Below are 18,014 nucleotides of genomic sequence, written 5' to 3' on the forward strand. Positions count from 1 at the left end.
TGCTCAAGCAGTTGTGCAGATTTATATTTTTTGTTGAAACTACTTTTTTTTTTTTTTATAGATTTTAGTGTTGTCACCCGATTGATTGCAATTAATCACGTCCAAAAGAACTATATAAATACACACGCATACAGTTTATATTTTTAAAAATGTTTAAACGTATTTACATGCATATATTTTAGTGCTGTCAAATGATTAATCGCATCCACGATAAATGTTAAAAATTATAATTGTATCTTTATAAATTCTAAAATACTCTAAAATATAAAATCAATTTCATCTTAACATCTTAATGAAAATGTTTAAAATGTGAAATGTTGCATTATTAATTGAAAGACATCAAATCAAGGTGCTACTGTAGTGTTTTGCATAGCACTTGAGCATGTTTACATAGCTTTACGCTAAAAAGCATTCCCTTTGTGTCTTACAAAAACCAGAGTTTTTAATTTGTGACTTTTTTCCTTCTCTTTCAGTGGCGAGTTCGGGCTTTGGCTGGACGGGGATCTTTATCACGGCAGGAGTCATTCGTGCAAAACCTTCGGGAATCCCATGCTCTCCATGAAGGAAGATTTCTTCGTGCAGGATATTGAGATCTGGTCGTTTGAGTAGCAGCTCACACGGAGGTACCTTTTTTTGTCGTTAGTTGGAGAGGGGAATTGGACACGAGGCAGATCCCAAACCTTACTGCACATCACCGCGGCTCCCAGGAAGCCCGTAACGGACGCTACTGTTACCGCGCTTGTCGTATGTTACTCCTGCATTTAATACAGAGCTCTTCTTTGTGCTGTTTAGTATGTGTGTGTTTTGTTCAAGCCGTGTGCAGCGTCAATAACCAACAGGACCCCCTGAGCACTTTTAACATCGAGTGGAGATGATGATGATGATGATGATGGTGATGATGGTGGCGGCCGCATAGGGTTTGGGCTGCCCGAAAACTGCCATAGTCCAATTTACCTGAGCCAAAGCGCCAGGAGTTTGTTCAAGAGATGATGTTAGCCGATAGGATGTCACTACTGGATCGATGGGGATTTTAAAAAAAAACAAAAAAAACTACGGAAAAAGAAAAACAAACAACTGAAAACACATTCCCTTGCTCTCAGAGGAAGAATATGCAGTTTTGGGACGTCGACGGATGGCGGTGGCGTCCGGGAGAAGACGACGACGACGACGACGACGCATCCGTAGTTTCTTTCGAGGCGAAATATTCAAGTGTCGTGAAATTCGTAGTCTTTCTGTCGTTCACTATCATAGCACACACCATGTCGAAGCACATAATCGGAAACCCCATAGTCGTAATGTTCTGTTCAGTGGGTTTTACGTGTGAGTGTGGCTAACATCGGCCCCTTCTCTTCGGAAAGGGTCGACTTTTACTGTTCGTAGGCAGAAATGTGTCGCAATAGATTTGTGGAATATGCAAATTCCTGTCCTGTGACCTCAAATAATCCAGACGGGGCACTTTTGTTTTCCCCGTTTCTCTTTCCGAGAGACCTTTTACGTCTTGACCGATTAATTGCTTTTCTGGGTATCATTTGAAAAGCCTGAGACGTGGTTTAATTGTTTTTCATGAATATGACAATACTATATTTATGTATATGATTATATATATAAATTCACATATATATATAACTTACAAATATATATATATAATGATATATATATTGCTGTTAAGTGTGACAGTGATCTTTTTTTGTGCTGATATCTCAGCTGTTACTAATATATTGTATATTACCCTGTAAATTAATGTTAAAATAGTAGATTTGTTCCTATATATATAAATATATAAATGAATATACAGTGTGTGGATTGGTGAGTTGCTTCTCGCACTTTATTAATCTAGTTTCAAGCCAGGTTCTTCAGGCCTCATTAGCAGTAGCAGTACAGTATATATTTTTGTTTATTTGTCTTTTAGATCATAGGGTAAACGAATCGTTTATAAAGAGCTTGCTGCTACTGTGGAGAGGAAAAGTCTCAGCGGTCGAGCACAGGGTCGAACGTGACGGACTCCAGCAGGGAAAGTCTCTTCTTCTCACGTGTCCTGTCCCAGCGTTTTTTTTTCTGTCTGGTCTTTTGGGTTTTTTCGGTGTCTAGATTGACTGTGCACACAGCGAGAGGAAGCCAAACGTCCTTTCAGAGTCGCAGACGAGAAGTGCAACAAATCCTTCATCTACTTCACCGGAATATAATGTTACAGTGATGTATAAAGAACAATGAATACTAATAAATTGTTGTAACCTGGGACAGAATCAGGTGTCTTGTGGTGTTTATTTCTTTGTTCTGCACTTTTCACCACTCAATAAGTTAATTCTTTGTGTCCACACCTAGGTCATAAAATGCAAATGCCATGTTTTAGCATTGTGGTCGTTCATTGACATGCAGGCTTATAAACAACCTTACTATGGTAACGCTTTTATGTAAGGGGAAAATGAATGGTACGTGCCTGCATAAATCTCCATAATTTGGTTCAGGAGGTGTAGGTCAACTAAACTGTAATGTCTTTGTCTCTGTGTTAAACGGCATATTCATTGAGAGTTAAGCAAGGTGGTTTTTCATCACGTTATTGGCGCTTAAACCGGAGGACGTGATCAATAATGGTGTTAAAACTGTTTGAAGTAGCCCAATAACGCGGGAAAACCGAGTGTCTTGACGGGGCCTTAAAAATAGTTTTAGGTTTATTTTAATTATCTGTTCTGATAAAAAAGTTACAGAGATATGGTATTGGCAAGGGAGGAAACCATGTTCTAGACAAAAATTATATGTATTTTGAATTCACATCAAAAGACGCCGATGTCATCTGTTTAGTCGCCGTCGTGATGGTTGACTGACAGGTGTCAAAAAACGCTTGTGGTTTTGAGGCTGTTATGACTTGAGGCTCTGTTTCACTCATTGACAAGATATTTTAAGAACCGTAGCACTGACGCAGATGTAGAGTCTTGTTTGTTTGTTTGTTTTTTAATCTTTTTATTTTGTTTGTCAGTGTGACGCTGTTTTCATCTTGCTGGTGCGCCACCTGGTGGGCAATGTATTTTCCACACTGTAGGTATTTATCCCACAAACATCTGTCCAGCTATATAATATGATATATATTAAAATACAAGGCCATGTAAAACAAGTTCTCAGATGTCACTGGGTCATTCCAGTCTGTCAAACTGTATTTGACTTGAAATATCAGCATACAAAGAAGACACATTATTTGAAAGAGCAGTTCATAGATCGGCTATACAGAGCCAAAAATGCTATAAACTACAAGCTCATGGCTGAATTAGTAAACCTCAGAAACTAATAAAATAAAACCTCACAATAAAACTCTTGTCTTCTTTCAGTAAATATCCACCTATGTGGATACCTAATGGCATATTTATTGCACATATCATTTTTGACTGTTACTAAATGTGGTCTTGAAACTGTTTTTAAACAGCAGAGAAAGGCAATAATAGAGGGCCCTATTTAAAAATGGGCACAACTTTGAAACCACAATAAAGCAATGCATGTGAAGAAAACAATTACTTCAGCTACAAACAAGTATGCAAAATGCAATGCACTCTCATTGATTTTTCTTGTTTCTTGAAAACATTTAAAACATTTACACAATTTTACAAATTCCAGCAGCCTAGTGGTTTAACCATTATGAATTGATTAACTTCTTTCGCACTCAGAAATGCATTAAAAACATGCATTTCTGACTGAAAACTTAAAATGAACCAGATTTACCCACTTAATGCATATTCCTCTTAAACAGATTGCATAAGAAATGGTTTTTACATGCTATTTCATATTAACTTAAAATAAAGCACAGAATTTTCCCTCATTTAATTGTAGGGTAAGGCAAATTAGCTTACACTTAGTGCATGAAAATATAAGGCAGGGTCTTTGCCTATTAATGTCAGACACCGTACGCATTTCCTCATCAGAGATGTGTTCCTTGTGCAACATGTCTGACGTGAATCCCTTTTTACCAAAAAAAAATGAGGCACTTAGATGTAGGCAACACTGACAGATGTGTCACGTTCACCGACTGGAAACAAATCAATTTGTCTTTCGGTTCGAAAAAAAAAAGTTCCTTCCTAGTAAATCAGGTACTGTAGCTCAGAGTAAACGAGAGGAAACATGACGGCACAGGCTCTGTACAGGATGGCCGCGCTGTTCACCAGCGCTCGTGGTATTGTGAGCCAGGATTCAGACCTGAAGCTGAAGTATATGGCGTATAACGCCACGGCGAAAAAGTGACCAATCAGAGTAAAGGGTTTCGGCGACAACCTGAGGAAACGAAAACAAATGAGTGGTGTAAAAAGATCCGAGATCTCTGCAAGAACCAGTGAAAGTGTTAATACTTACACCGACAGAAGGCCAATCGGCCCGCTGATGCATTCTCCGCCAAGCTTGAAATAATGGAAACAGGCTTTCCTCAACTGATGCAGTGAATCTGAAAATAAACAGATGTTTTAAATACAAGCTACTTCAGTTGTGAACTTCATCGTTTTTTAAAAGCGTGAAAGCGAAATAATTCAAGAATGTGTTTTGTCACGTACTGTCGGTCGCAGCGAACAGCTCGTACAGAGCTTGAGCCAAGATGTTCACCACAAACGAGTGAGATGATTTACGCTCCCAGTGGAATTTCTTCTTTGCCTGACAAAAAAAGTTGCACATTTTTTCATTCCTCAGATCCGCTGTGATGATCACAGTGGCATTTAAACATTCATCCAATGCAATCTGTTCTCAAACAGATTTGTGCACTTGAGGTGCCTTGCTGTCTTCTGTTTGCTCACATGCTCAAAGCTTCTTTATTGGCATGAAGCATCCGTGGAACCTCATGTAGCATTTAGACCAATCAGACACAAACTATTTGTTATATTAAATAATCTCTAATGCCCCTTTACCCAACCAAGAGGCTAATGAAAGTGCACCCCGAAAGGCATTTTTAAAAACCAGAAAAGGCCTCTGGTTCTTGTTCTTGTGTAAGTCTCTTTGGTATTGTATTGTTTTATGCATGTTTATGATCGCTAGTTAATATCACCTCGATTTTGCCGTGTTTTGTCTTGAATGATTTGTTTTGAAGTGATCTAACTGAGAGTGTATATTAGATGTTTATATATTAGCTAAATATTAGAGTTCTATGAATTTTTACTAGTTGTCTATTAATCTCCAACCCAGTGCATATGCAAATTAGCATGCTTAAAGACAAAGAGCATTAAAACTCTCCCTCCAAAAGATCGCTGGCTCTTACACCCACAAGAGGTGTGACCTTCACACACTTCAAAAGGCCCCACTTCTGTGACTCGCCACAATCTTCTACTTTTTTTTTGGTCTCTTCCACGTCTCGCTACTTCTCGACCTCTAATACCGTCCACCTTCTACCTCAGAAGAAACTCTCAGTAATCATGAGTCGGGACATCTTTGGAGTTCATCACCTACGAGTTATAGACCCCGTTATTAACAGTGCTGATGGTTTACAGGTGGTTAGCTGACTTTCCATATCTTTATTCTCTGCTTTTCTTGATGGTTTACGGTCAAGCCTTTGCACTTTGCCCATGTATGTGTGTATTTATGCTTGTGTGTACAATTATGTGAGTTAGCGTTTAGTTAATAAAACGTTTTTGCACACAGTTTCTGGTTCTGCCTTGCAAATTATTGTCCCTTTGTGATTTAGATCCTATCTATCTATCTGAGAAGATATTTTCTGTGGCCACGAAAATATATTTTCTTAGTGTTTATATGAATTCACAATGAAAGTTCGCTGAACGAACAAATTCATAGTTAATTGTAATCTTTTATATACATTTCCCTTAATGGGCTGATCTGCTACGCTCAACTGCACAAAAGGTTCTTTTATGTTCAGATATTTCAAAAAGATTTTTATAGTGTAAAAATGTTCTTCAGATTATTAACGCATGGCAAAAAATTGCTGCAAAATCCTCTTTTGCAAGTATACATTTATGACCTTTTGTCTAATAAGCATAAATGCTTGTATAAAACACTTATACTGGGTAAAATAAGTTATTTTAGCAATAAAAATATGTTGCATATATTATGTAGGCAACTTAGTATCTTTTGCAAAAAAGCTGATTTAGTATGCGGTGAAGAACAGCTATTACTGGCACTAAAAAGCTACCTTATTTTACACTCTCGGATTATTGTAACTGTATTTGTTACCTGGAGCACAGCTGTATTGTCATAGAGATCGGGAATGTTCTTGAGCAGGTCTCTCCAGATGTGGACGTCATTCAGCACCACACTCATGCCGCCGCCGGTCAGAGGATGACGCATGTTATACGCATCGCCTAACAGCAGAACCCCTAAAGGAGGACAGGTGGGTCAGCACTCGCAATACATTGCACCATTTCACTCTTTTAACTGTTTCACTTTTATGCAACATCTACATTTTAGAGTTCTGATGCTTTAAAACATCATTATTCCAACATTTGTCATGCTCATTTTTCTGATTGAGTCTCTTATGCTAACCAAGACTGCATTTATTTCTATCTGGTCTCATGGCATAAATGTACCTCGGTGCACTTTTTAGTGAGACACGAAATATGTACCAATAAGTACATATCACTGCAGTTTCTGAAAGAAATGAACACTAGAGGCAGTACAAATCTACACCTTTCATTCCTTTTCATACAAATTTACAGACTTGATTAGTACGGTTTAAATCTGCATTAAAAGAAATTGAAATGTAACGTTTACATCAACAGATGCCTTTTCATATCAATTTTGGATTTGTAGGTAGGTTCAGGATTGGATTTGGTGTAGAGCTTACCAAAACAGCAATAAGTAACTATACTTAAAAACGTTCCAGGGTGCACCTGTGTTTTAGTGCCACTCAGGGAACATTTTAAGATGTTGAATTGCCAATCAAGAAACATTTACTGAAAACCGTTGTGCTGCTAAATATTTTGTGGAAACCATGATACACTACCAGTCAAATGTTTGAATGAAGAAAATAATGAACACAGCTTACCTTGTTTATTGACCGGTGCGGGTGGCAGAAAGCTGGCGGGCATCGTTCTCAAGCGATCGTTCTGCAGTGCCAACATGAATGGCTCCTTTAAGTGCTCTGTTTATGCAAATTGAACATATTTGTAAGCACTGCATTGTCTGAATGCTTAAACTGCATTATTGTGCTCTGTAAATAACTGCAGCTGAAATAAGAAGTATTTCAAAAATCTATTGAACCTTTTTGAATTGCAAATTTAGCCTAAATCTGTTACCTGGTAATTGTGGGTAGATTTTTTCGGTCATGTACTGCATTAGGTCTCGAGGCATCTCTCCTCTGATGTCCACCAGAACCCGGGTTTCATTGGAAGAGATCTGGTAGATCAACACTGGACTGGGATTAGCTAGAACCAGCTCTGCATGGTTGGGCCTGAACTGAGGAGAGTCCTTGAAGGCAACGTCATAACACAATCACTTTGTTACACTCTTTAGAATAAAGGTGTTTCATCACGCCATAGAAGAACCTTTTTTGTATAAATGGTTCCATAAAGAACATTTAACATGTGAATAATCTTTCTGTTTCACAAAAGGTTCTTTGTGGTGAAAGAAGGTTCTTTATATGATTAAAAAGGTAAGAAATGGATGGTTCTTTAAAGAATCTTTGACTCTTTGTGGAACCAACAATGGCTCTTCTATGGACCACTGTGAAGAACATTTTAAGTACTTTTTTAAGAGTGTACATGGGACTTTTTAACAGAGATGTGCAGTTTTCGCCCTAATATTTACCTTCATTATGCATCCAACAAAATGAGAAGACACTTTAGCTTTCTCTGAAGTCAGATTCTTACGGAACTTGGAGAAACATCCGTCAGCGACTACAGTCAGAGGAGCATGAACCTCCTAAAAAAAAAGCGGGAAAGACAATAATTGCAGCATGGAAATGCCAGAGCAAATCTTAAAAACAAATAGCATCCATTTACACCCATAAACAAACTTTTAGTTTACTTCAAAGTATTAGTTACTACCTTGATTATCCCAGAGTCCTTCTCTCTGTACTGAATTCCTGTCACACAACCATCTTCTTCCTCCAGGCTGGTCACCGTTCCCTCCACAAACTTCACACTGCAAAAACATGACATGATATTAGACCCATCAGTCTCCCCATCCTTCATAAATGACCAAGAAAAATCTAAATACTGAGAAAAAATCTTAAAATGTGTCCAAATAAAGTTCTTAGTAATGCATATTATAATTAAAAATTGTGTTTTGATATATATTAAGGTAAAAGAAAATTACAAAATATATTCATGCACCATGATCTTCATTCCTAATCATTTTTGGCATAAAAAAATTGTTTATAATTTTGACACATACTAATATACTGTTGGCTATTGCTACAAATATACCCTGGTTTTGTCCTTCAGGGTCACATATAAGGTCTACAGTGAAACATTTTCTCTAGTAGGGCTTTGTAAATTTTTGCAAACATTTTTAAATTAAAATCATAATTTTTCTGAACCACATAAATAATGATAAGCATCTGTGTCATCATATTCATATAGGAATTGAGTTATTTACTTGGGCTCAGCAAGAGCAGCTCGACGCAGTCCCATGATGAAGCGTCCATGATGGAAAGCCCGTCCACCCTGAATGCTGTTCTCCTGCTGAGGATACGGGATCTCCACCTCCGTTCGGCTTTCCAGGTCATGAATTACATAACCGTTGACCACATGGGCATCCAAACCTTCAACAGCATCTGAGAGAAGACGATCATAAATGTAAAAACTCCAAGTTTCTGAATGTAAGTCTTACGAGTGTAATTTAGATATCACGTATCTATGCGATAAAAACCTGCTTAATCTACATATGCATTCGATGGATGACTATAAATGGGGATATGTGTACCCTCCAGGCCGAGATCCCTGAGTGCTCGATATCCACCCGGCTGCAGGAGTTCTCCCACTATCCGATCCGGTTCTTTCATGTCCCTCTCCACCACCGTGACCCTCCGGCCGTCCCGGGCCAGAACGGCAGCCATGGCTGACCCCAGCACACCAGCACCCACTATGATGACCTCTGGATCCTCTACCTGACCGGACTGACCGTCTGTGGCCCTCTTTCGCTTAACATCTCTCTAGTCGGAAAGAGTAAAGACAGAAAAGTGAGTATTATATATTTTTTTTGTATTAAGTAGCTATAATATTAATTAAATAATAATAATAAAATATATAATGTATAATAATAATAACAATAAAATATATAATAATAATAATAATAATAATAATGAATAATAAAATTTATTTGTTGGTGATTTACTTTAAACCGTAAGAAAACTAATAAAATGTCATGCACTAAAGGCTTACGATTTAAAATAAAGGCAATAAATAAACAAAATTGTAATAAAAATATAGTAATATGTTTTTCTTTAATCCAACCCAATAGACAGACGAATCAGAGAGAGACAGAAAAAGCACAGTTCAATTGATTCGATTTTTTTTTTTTTTTTTGTAATAACATAACTTTGGCTCGTTATTAGCGGTTAAATATTAGCTTTAAATAGGACACGTGGAAATTAATTCACAAAAACGTGTATGCAGTATGATAAAACTCTATCTCACCTTCTTAGAAGTGCGACCACAGCTGTCTGTGCCGGCCTTGAAGAGTTTTTTGGTCGGAGGAAAAGTAGTCAAGAGTTTGAGAGGCGTCTGGAGAAACTGAGGCGCTTTGAGCGTCTGCCCGCGGAAGCCGAGGCACGTGATCATCAGACCCACGGACACGCACAGCACCGCGGCCACCAGCAGCTCCGTGGGCACGTAACTCACCAGGGCGTCGCATTTCTTATAAATATATGTAAAACTCGCAATTCCGAGGAAGGTCCACATGTCGAAAATTAACTTAAATATCGAAACAAAAAGAGGAAAATAAAAGACGGCTTTAATGTCGTTCAAAGACGTCAATAACAGTCTCAAATGACAGGCACAGGTGATCAGAAAACAGACTTAAGTTATTTTTCCATACAAAACTGTGAGGAGAAAATACGATCCTTTTTTCCAAAATAATTTACGACAAGAATTCAGTAAAAATCCTCTTAAATAAATAATCATAAATAAAACGTAAGTATAATATCCAGCGCACGCGTCCGCTCGGGCCGGCGCGATGCTTCTAGGTGATGCTGAATAATTTATGATAATGAGGGCGCGGATCCTCTTGCAGTTTGTAGACAGCAGCGTCCCGCCTCCACTGTCCAGAGCGAACCAATCAGGTGCGCGTGTTCGGTGAGCAGAGCTCACGCTATCTGGCCATTGGCCAATCCAGGCTGCTGGTTGGCGAATGGACTCCAGTATGATGTGATGTCACGGAAAGGTTGCGTCTGGCAGATGTTACAAGCGTTATTTAACATAGCCTTAAAAGTACCTTTATGCCCATAAATTTGGAAGAATAAATAGATGAATGCTTTCCCAGGTATTATACATGCGAATTATGTAATTATTATATAATACAGTGTTATTTCTACATTCCAATATTTAAAAAAAATGTTTTACGCGTTTAAGTAAAGGCGGAGTTTAGCAATAAGTTAGAGTGGTGCAAAAATTACATGAATTAAATATACAATAAAATACATTAATGGTTTCAAATGTCGTTAACTTACACACAGTAGACACATTTAACACATCTAAAGTAGCCTAATTATTTTTGGCAAAAACATATAGTGTCATTTCCAGAGTGTTATCAAGGGAAAAAAAGTTCATCATGTGCTAACTTTGTATATATAATCTACGTAAGACTGAGAGGTAGACAAGGAAGACCAGAAAAATCACAAATAATACAAACAAATATGTAAAATGTCACAACGTCATGACGATAAAAGAAAACCTTGACCTCACATCATAGGAGAGGTATTTTAAGTCATGCTTGCAGAGGTGTGTATACATTTGCTTGTATTATATTAAATTTATGATTATTTAAATGGAGAAAATAGCAAATATAAAGAGAATCACCAATGAAAAAAGACTATTTAAATATTTAAATAGTTAAAACAGTCATTTATTCTAAAATTGACCTCATTAGCCCATCTTTATGAATTTTTAAGGATGAAATGACATGGACATGTTTTCAAGAAATTTTCACCCCAGATACTTTACAAACAGTATTTATTTTAAACAACATTGAAAATAAAATAAAATAAAAATACAGCCAAAACTCTGGATGCATGAAAAGTAATAACATTACTATAACATGGTCATTTAATTAAATCTAAAATAGACTTCTTTGTCTTTTTTTGTTGTTGGTGTTAAGGATGAAATGATATGGGCATGTTTTCAATAAATTTTCACCCTAAAAACCTCTCAAACACAGTATTTATTCCTGTCCCACCCCCCTCTAATGACTGTAATCATGTTTGATGCTGGCCAGCTGTGTTGTGCATCTCAAGCGTCTGTTTGAATGAGTTTGGCCTTTTCATTTGGTCTTCTTCACAGTCGAGTGAGTCGTCAAGAAGATGCTCTCACAGTCATAATTACTCACTGACACACTGAATCTTCTCTGAGGTTTGAAAGTCATAGCATCTCTGCAGCCGGAGGGACATTCTGCTCTAAAGAATCAGCATATAGAAAAAATGCTGATATTTGCTAGATATAATGCTAGTATTTATATATGTATATGTGTGTGTGTATATATGTGTGTGTGTATATATGTATGTATATATATATATATATATATATATATATATATATATATGTATGTATGTGTGTTCTTTGCATTAAAAGAGATAGGCAACTTTAAAAACTATTTTTGCATATGACTTCATCAGTAGAAGTGCCTTAATTAAAGTTTTGTGATTAGACTGTCTGAACGATTAACTAAACTACGGTGTTAACTTGGTAGGCTGTACCTTTTTATTTTATTTTTTAAAAAACAACAACAAAAAAAAAACAAATATTTAGCTGAACTCCGTGGATTTTTATTTTATATCGAGGGTAGTAACTCGCATACTTATCATAGGTTACTTCATACTTTACATAATTCTTGTTTCGTAGAAACAAATGTCTGCAGTTCAGCATGTGACCACACGGTGTCTCTCTATCGCTTTTTACCCAATAATGTCTCCATAGTCTGTCTCCAACTTGTTTATGTTAATGTTACAAAGGTATGTTTTATAATCACTTTAGCATAAAAACACCAAGAAACTAGTCACTTTCACTGCTCAGGTGTTTAGTTTATTGTAATGAAGTTATAAAATATCTGATGCAGAAAAATCAACAAATGTAAAAAGAACACAGGACAGTACCCAGACTCATAAATACAGTATTTACATATTATAGTACACGGAAATAAACAGCAGGGCCTTTGGTCCGGAAGGCTACATGGAAATAAAGAGTTGAACTCATTGCTACAGTTCATGTGTGTGTGTGTGTGTGTGTGTATATATATATATATATATATATTTTTTTTTTTATATATATACAGCTTAGTGGAGAAAGGGCCATTCCATTACAGATGTTGTTTACTCAGTAAACAACATGCTTCTTTTTCCCATAATGCACCGGAAGGCAAAATAAATCCGCTAACTTCACCAGGCACTGAGAATGAGGCACTTGTGCACCTGGCTAGCGAGACTGAGGATTGGCACGTGGAGGATGCTACGCCTGTTGATTCTTAGGAGTTCTCCTACGCTGTGGAATCTGATGGCTTCTTGTCTTTCTTCTTCTTTTTCTTGGTGTTCTTGGCCTGACAGGGTTTGCACACGCAGCACAGGATGCAGGGAGAGGCCAGCAGCAGCAGCGGGGACGTGACTAGCACGATGATGCTGACGCCCACCAGTATACCAACCACCTGAACACAAAACACACAAACTCAACCGCCATCTCACTGCATGATACTAGCTTTCACCCAACTTCATGATTTGTAATGGTAATAATATAATAGTGATTTCTAAAACTAGACATTAGGGGTTATTAGGAAATTGAAAGAAATGGCATTGCAGCTAACCTGTGTCCTGTTCCACATGACGGAAGCTCTGGAGTGCCCCAGCTTGTTTCGGCACGGTCCTTTATCGTAATGTCTCAGAAATATATCGCCCTGTAACCATAGGGACATTTATATGTACCCGTTTAGCAGACATTTATACAAAAGGCTTTCTTGTAAGTTGAAAAAATGATTAAAATCAAAAATTAATATTGTACTAAAATGTAATTTTTTTGTTATTATTATTATTGAAATGTAATGAAATTCATATGAATTAAATATTCATATTCATTTCTATTAGTATCATTGCCGATAAAAAATATGAACAATTATATTAAAATATTAATATTACAATTAATTTTTTCTATTATTCTTAAAATATAATTAAATATTTAAATGTTCATATATAATTATTCATATCATCAGTATACACTCAAATATTTTACTAATTGTAATTTCTAATTATAATAATATACTTTTTAAAATGATGTAGTAATAATAATAATAATAATAATAATAATTAAAATTAATGTCTTATATTATTCTTAAGTGTATAACATATGTAATAAAATTACATACAATATTATCAGTAGATACTTATAAATAGATTATTAATGTTCATTTTCAATTATAATAATGTGTTTTCTAAATAATGTAAAATGATTGCTGTTATTAGTAACATTTTTACAATTATTAAAGGTAGTATCAAGTTTATATATTTAAATATTAATAATAGAAAAAGTGGTTGTTATAATACTATTTTTATATTAAAATTGTATTAAAATAAAATATTTAATGAAATATTTATCTATTTATATTATTATTATTCATATAAGACACTTTTAATTTTCATTTTAAATTATTGTAATAACAGTAACTTATTATTATTATTAACATCCAAATATCAAGTGTCTATAGTACATGTGCAATTTGTATTAGTTTGTACTTTTACTATCACGGTTTAATTATGGTACTACGTCCAAAACAAACGTACATTAATGCGGTACTGCGTTCATAATTCATATTAAAAACCATGATAACTTTGTAATCCCATAGTATTTCTAGTGTCATAATGTCCAACATCTGTGATGTTGGTGGCAGAACATTAAGTATCACTTACATCCAGGTTCTGCAGGCAGTACCAGCAGAAAGTGTGTTTGCAGCTCTTGCAGAGCATCTGTGCGCAGCCTTGATTGCGCTCTATATAGACGCCACACATCGGACACTGTTTAATGGCTGCATCAGTATCGGCGCTGCTCAGTGCACTGCAGAGACGACACACAGAGCACGTTTACAGGGCCGTGTCAGAGAGGCGAATGATAAACAGTTGTTCGTTCAGTGTTAAATGGGTCACACTGACCTGTCAGCTGACGGAGCCATCAGTGGCTGGTGCTGGGAGCAGGAGTGACCGTCGATCCAGGGGCTTCTGCAGCCGCAGCAGAAGACGGCATGGCAGGCCGGGCAGGGGACGGGAAGCGGTTTGCCTTCGGTTCCGGGCGTCACACTGCACACAGCCTGGCAGTCCAGCATGGGACACCAAGCCTTATTGGGGTCTAACTGAACTCCTGAAAGAGACCGAAAAAAAAAAAAAAATCATAAAAAGGAGATGTGGCGAAGCCGATTCACTTGCTTGCGAAATTCACTTCCTCGCTAAGAATTTTTTTTATTGAGGTTTACTGTTAACGGTCACAAATCTGGGACATTCTTGCCGTCTCAGGAAGACTTCTGCGAATGCTAATGTCACGGTTTACTTTGACACCACAGACAGTCTAGACGATTCCTAGCATTTTGGGTGCAGCGCAGATGCAGACAGAGGCGGTGGAAGAAGAAAATCCCACAGCTTCTGCCGCCTGAATAAGCTCATTGTTTACGCTTCTTCTATAAACGCTGAGCTGGACCCTGGCACACACAAACTGTGACTCAGAAGCAAAACACTCAAACTTGAGCCGGAGGACGAAACCATTTATAACTCCAAAATATACAACTATCAACCATAAGCTCATTTTTGCAATCAAAACTTTTTAAAATTTGTGGACAGTATGGGCGACCACAGGAAGCTATCAAATCATTTTTGAGTAATATCCTGCGTAAGATACCTTCATCTATATCATTTTTTCTAAGGCAGCAAAGAAGCCATCTTCTCCAAAGATTTTTTTATATGATTGTTTATTTTTACAATAAGAAAGTGTTTATATTAAATTACCAGGGTACCAAGCTGTGCCAAGGTAATGTGCCGAGAAGCTGCTGCTTTTTTGATTGAATATTGATATCAAATCAGTTTTCATACTCTGTCGTCTCTGTGCAAACTCCATGTTTCGCAATACAGATCCTAGTCTAACAGATCTGATATTTTGTCATAACTCATTTTTGTTTGATTTCCAATTGCTATATTACTAACTAGAGATAGAAAAAAAAACAATATATACTAAAATTTATATAAACCACTGGTGGCATACAAGTGGCATAAATAGTCTAGTAATCTTAAATGTATTCTCCTGTATAACTCACATTGCTTATCTAGAACTGTTTGTTCCTAACTATCATATATATATATATATATATATATATATATATATATATATATATATATATATATATATATATATTAGACACACACACAAGAACGTACCTCTTTCAAATCGTAGCCGCTGATAGAGCTCAACCTGATCACTGGGAGCAAACGAGGCGAGCTGTACAAAGAAGGATATGAATTTATACTCAGGTCTTGTTGGAACAGGTCAAATTTGAGCTACAGAAGTGCACATGAATAGCACATCAGTTCTTATGTGAGAGGTAACATACAGTCATCTGGTAAATTTCTCTGCTGTTTAAAAGTTAAGAAATGAATACGGTCAAAACAAAACCCCAAAAAACTGTCTTAAATGTTTATTGAACTATTCATCAGAATACATTTTAACAATTTTTTTATAATATTTTAGAGTTTTACTCTATATTTCTGATCAAATAAATGCTGCCTTGGTGAACATACTCTAAGAGACATATTTAAAAACTATTTTAAAAGTACATTTTTGTTATTGTTGTTGGGAAGGTAAACCATAAGTCTAATTGATTAAATGTAACTAAAATAGATGTTTGTAAGTAGTATAATTGTCAGTGTAAACAAAAGTGTTTGCAGAGTAAATATTTGTTGCACGAATTGTGGAACTGGAAACTGTTGTTTGAGAAAGAAGAAGTGAGAGAGCGAGTCAGACAGAATTACCTCAGAGTCCAGCAGAGTTCCAGGGTTCTTGCAGGCCGGATCAGGGCAGGTGATGGCACTGCCTGCGCCTCCCTGAATTGCCAGCTGGACATACTGCCTTAAACACTGCAAGCACACACAATATATACATTTAGTATGTACATAGTAATTTTGTTTTTGCCATTTTCATTAAGAATGTGATTTTTTCATTTTCATTTTAAATATGGGGAAGCAATTGTTGTAAGTTGTCAAGTACAGTAGAATGTTTTAACTTAAAAACGCCACCCTTCAGCTTAAAAACCATTAAAAGTCAAATGGTTTTCAAGGTTTTTGACCCACAAGATTTGTTTCGAAGGAATAGGCTAGATTTGGCTAATCTTAAACGGCATGTGAAAGAAATATCCCCCGCTCGGCAAGACTGAACACTATTGTGCTTTGTTTACTGCATTTCCACCTTAGACGGCAAGCTTGTGCCAATAAACCAGACCACAGCTAGGCATAAACACCTGCTTATAATCGTGATTGTCCTATATCAGTAGTACTTCCATATGAATAGCAACTACGCGTTCTGCTGCATGTCAACACACTGCGGTTCTGAAGATATATTTATTCAGCAAAAGCTCTTACCTGAACACAGAACACACAGTTACAGGACTGCAGCGTGCTGGTCTCCAGCTCAGGACAATCCGTCAGGCAGAGTTTGCAGAGGATCATGGCTTTTTCTGCCTCCATGCCTGCCTCCTGTTGTTGTTTAGCCCTTCAATTTCAGAAAAAGTGGAGCGAAGACCTCCATGCTTCTAAAGAGAGGAACGAAGATCGCAACGTTTGAGTTCAGACATCAGAAACGTTTCAAAATTTCAGATTATACACTGCGCTTGAGCAATAATGGACAGAAAGCTCTTGAGCAAAAATGTGAAATCACTCTTCTGAAGCCAGATTTCAGTCAAATCTCACGCAGACAATACAGAAGCGTTTGAAGTCTGTAAAAACTCACTGTTAGTCAGAAGCTCTGTTATTAGCCGACTGCCTAATCTCATTTGTGTTGTGTACTTTAGCTCAAAACCTGCTCAGCCTGCTCTTAATGGAACACCAAACGAGTCGATCCGGAGGAACGAGAGATCTTCCACCCAGAATGAACTCTGTGCTTTATGAAGTCTTCTAGTCAACATTCCTGTCCCGCATGGCGACCGAATCCCAAACGGGAAGAAGTCATAATAACATAATCCAGGATAAAGCTAGATTAGAGGGCCCCGCCTGCCTCGACAGGTCAGAAAAATAGAGAACGGGATAAAACCGTGCGGTGGAGACAGACAATGGTGACAATTTTATCCGTGGCACGTTTGTGCTCTTTACATTTGTCTCCTCTGTCGCGATCGATGCGCATAACATCACTGCCCTAAATGTCCGCTGTCTGTCCAGTCAGTATTGATTGACGAGACACGTGTGATGTCCACTGACACTTGCGACTTTTTCCTGCCGCGTCACTGTACTTTTGACACCGTTTTTTGGAGTTTCACCACTCGTGACCAAACAAGAATAAAGGTTTGGGACTGTACTGGTAGTGGTAAAGGTGCTGTATTGATCCAAGTATGCGCATGTGCGTGTGTGTGTGTGTGTGTGTGTGTGTATGATTAATTGCAAAAGCAAAAAACAGGACTTTTTATTTTGGCCCCATGCACCAAATCCTAAACCAAAAAAAAAGGGATCAGAAACAAACAGTATTAGGAAATGTGCCGAATCGATGTCTGGCAGGAATATGATTAACGTCCTGAATCTCTATTGATCAGCCTGAAAACACACTTGGTCGCACCTCATAAAGTGGGTCACTCAGTAAATCTAGGTGAGCTCTCTGGCAGTTCTCTGAACATTATTTGCATATACTTTGGTTTTGAGCACAGGGAAGTGAATCACATGGCTT

At 37.1% G+C, this 18,014-nt stretch overlaps 3 protein-coding genes across 7 annotated transcripts in view; 1 reads left to right on the top strand and 2 right to left on the bottom strand.

Moving 5' to 3' along the window:
• The window catches only part of oxr1a (oxidation resistance 1a), a 114,574-nt gene extending 112,331 nt beyond the window's left edge, over positions 1–2,243 (top strand). For all 5 annotated transcript variants that reach the window (XM_043261807.1, XM_043261810.1, XM_043261808.1 and 2 more), the window contains one exon: positions 474–2,243. In XM_043261807.1, the coding sequence (XP_043117742.1) occupies positions 474–609 (136 nt within the window). In that variant the 3' untranslated portion in view covers positions 610–2,243. The remainder of the gene's footprint in view (positions 1–473) is intronic.
• On the bottom strand, positions 1,179–10,116 carry sqlea (squalene epoxidase a). Its single transcript, XM_043261812.1, has 11 exons — positions 9,552–10,116; positions 8,839–9,067; positions 8,512–8,689; positions 7,959–8,055; positions 7,720–7,833; positions 7,209–7,380; positions 6,959–7,054; positions 6,148–6,290; positions 4,527–4,623; positions 4,333–4,420; positions 1,179–4,254 (listed from the first exon to the last, which is right to left on the bottom strand). The coding sequence occupies exons 1-11, from the start codon at positions 9,813–9,815 to the stop codon at positions 4,062–4,064; spliced, it is 1,671 nt and encodes a 556-aa protein (XP_043117747.1). The 5' UTR covers positions 9,816–10,116; the 3' UTR covers positions 1,179–4,061.
• Positions 10,117–12,127: 2,011 nt separating this feature from the next.
• On the bottom strand, positions 12,128–16,889 carry rnf144b (ring finger protein 144B). The gene is given in 8 exon segments (XM_043261878.1): positions 12,128–12,765; positions 12,922–13,011; positions 14,018–14,162; positions 14,258–14,462; positions 15,527–15,587; positions 16,118–16,222; positions 16,724–16,855; positions 16,857–16,889. Coding segments are annotated over 8 exon segments (936 nt in total). The 3' UTR covers positions 12,128–12,600.
• Positions 16,890–18,014: the final 1,125 nt, after the last annotated feature.

This window comes from Puntigrus tetrazona, chromosome 16, assembly GCF_018831695.1.
Source record: "Puntigrus tetrazona isolate hp1 chromosome 16, ASM1883169v1, whole genome shotgun sequence".
Classification (NCBI taxonomy): domain Eukaryota; kingdom Metazoa; phylum Chordata; class Actinopteri; order Cypriniformes; family Cyprinidae; genus Puntigrus; species Puntigrus tetrazona.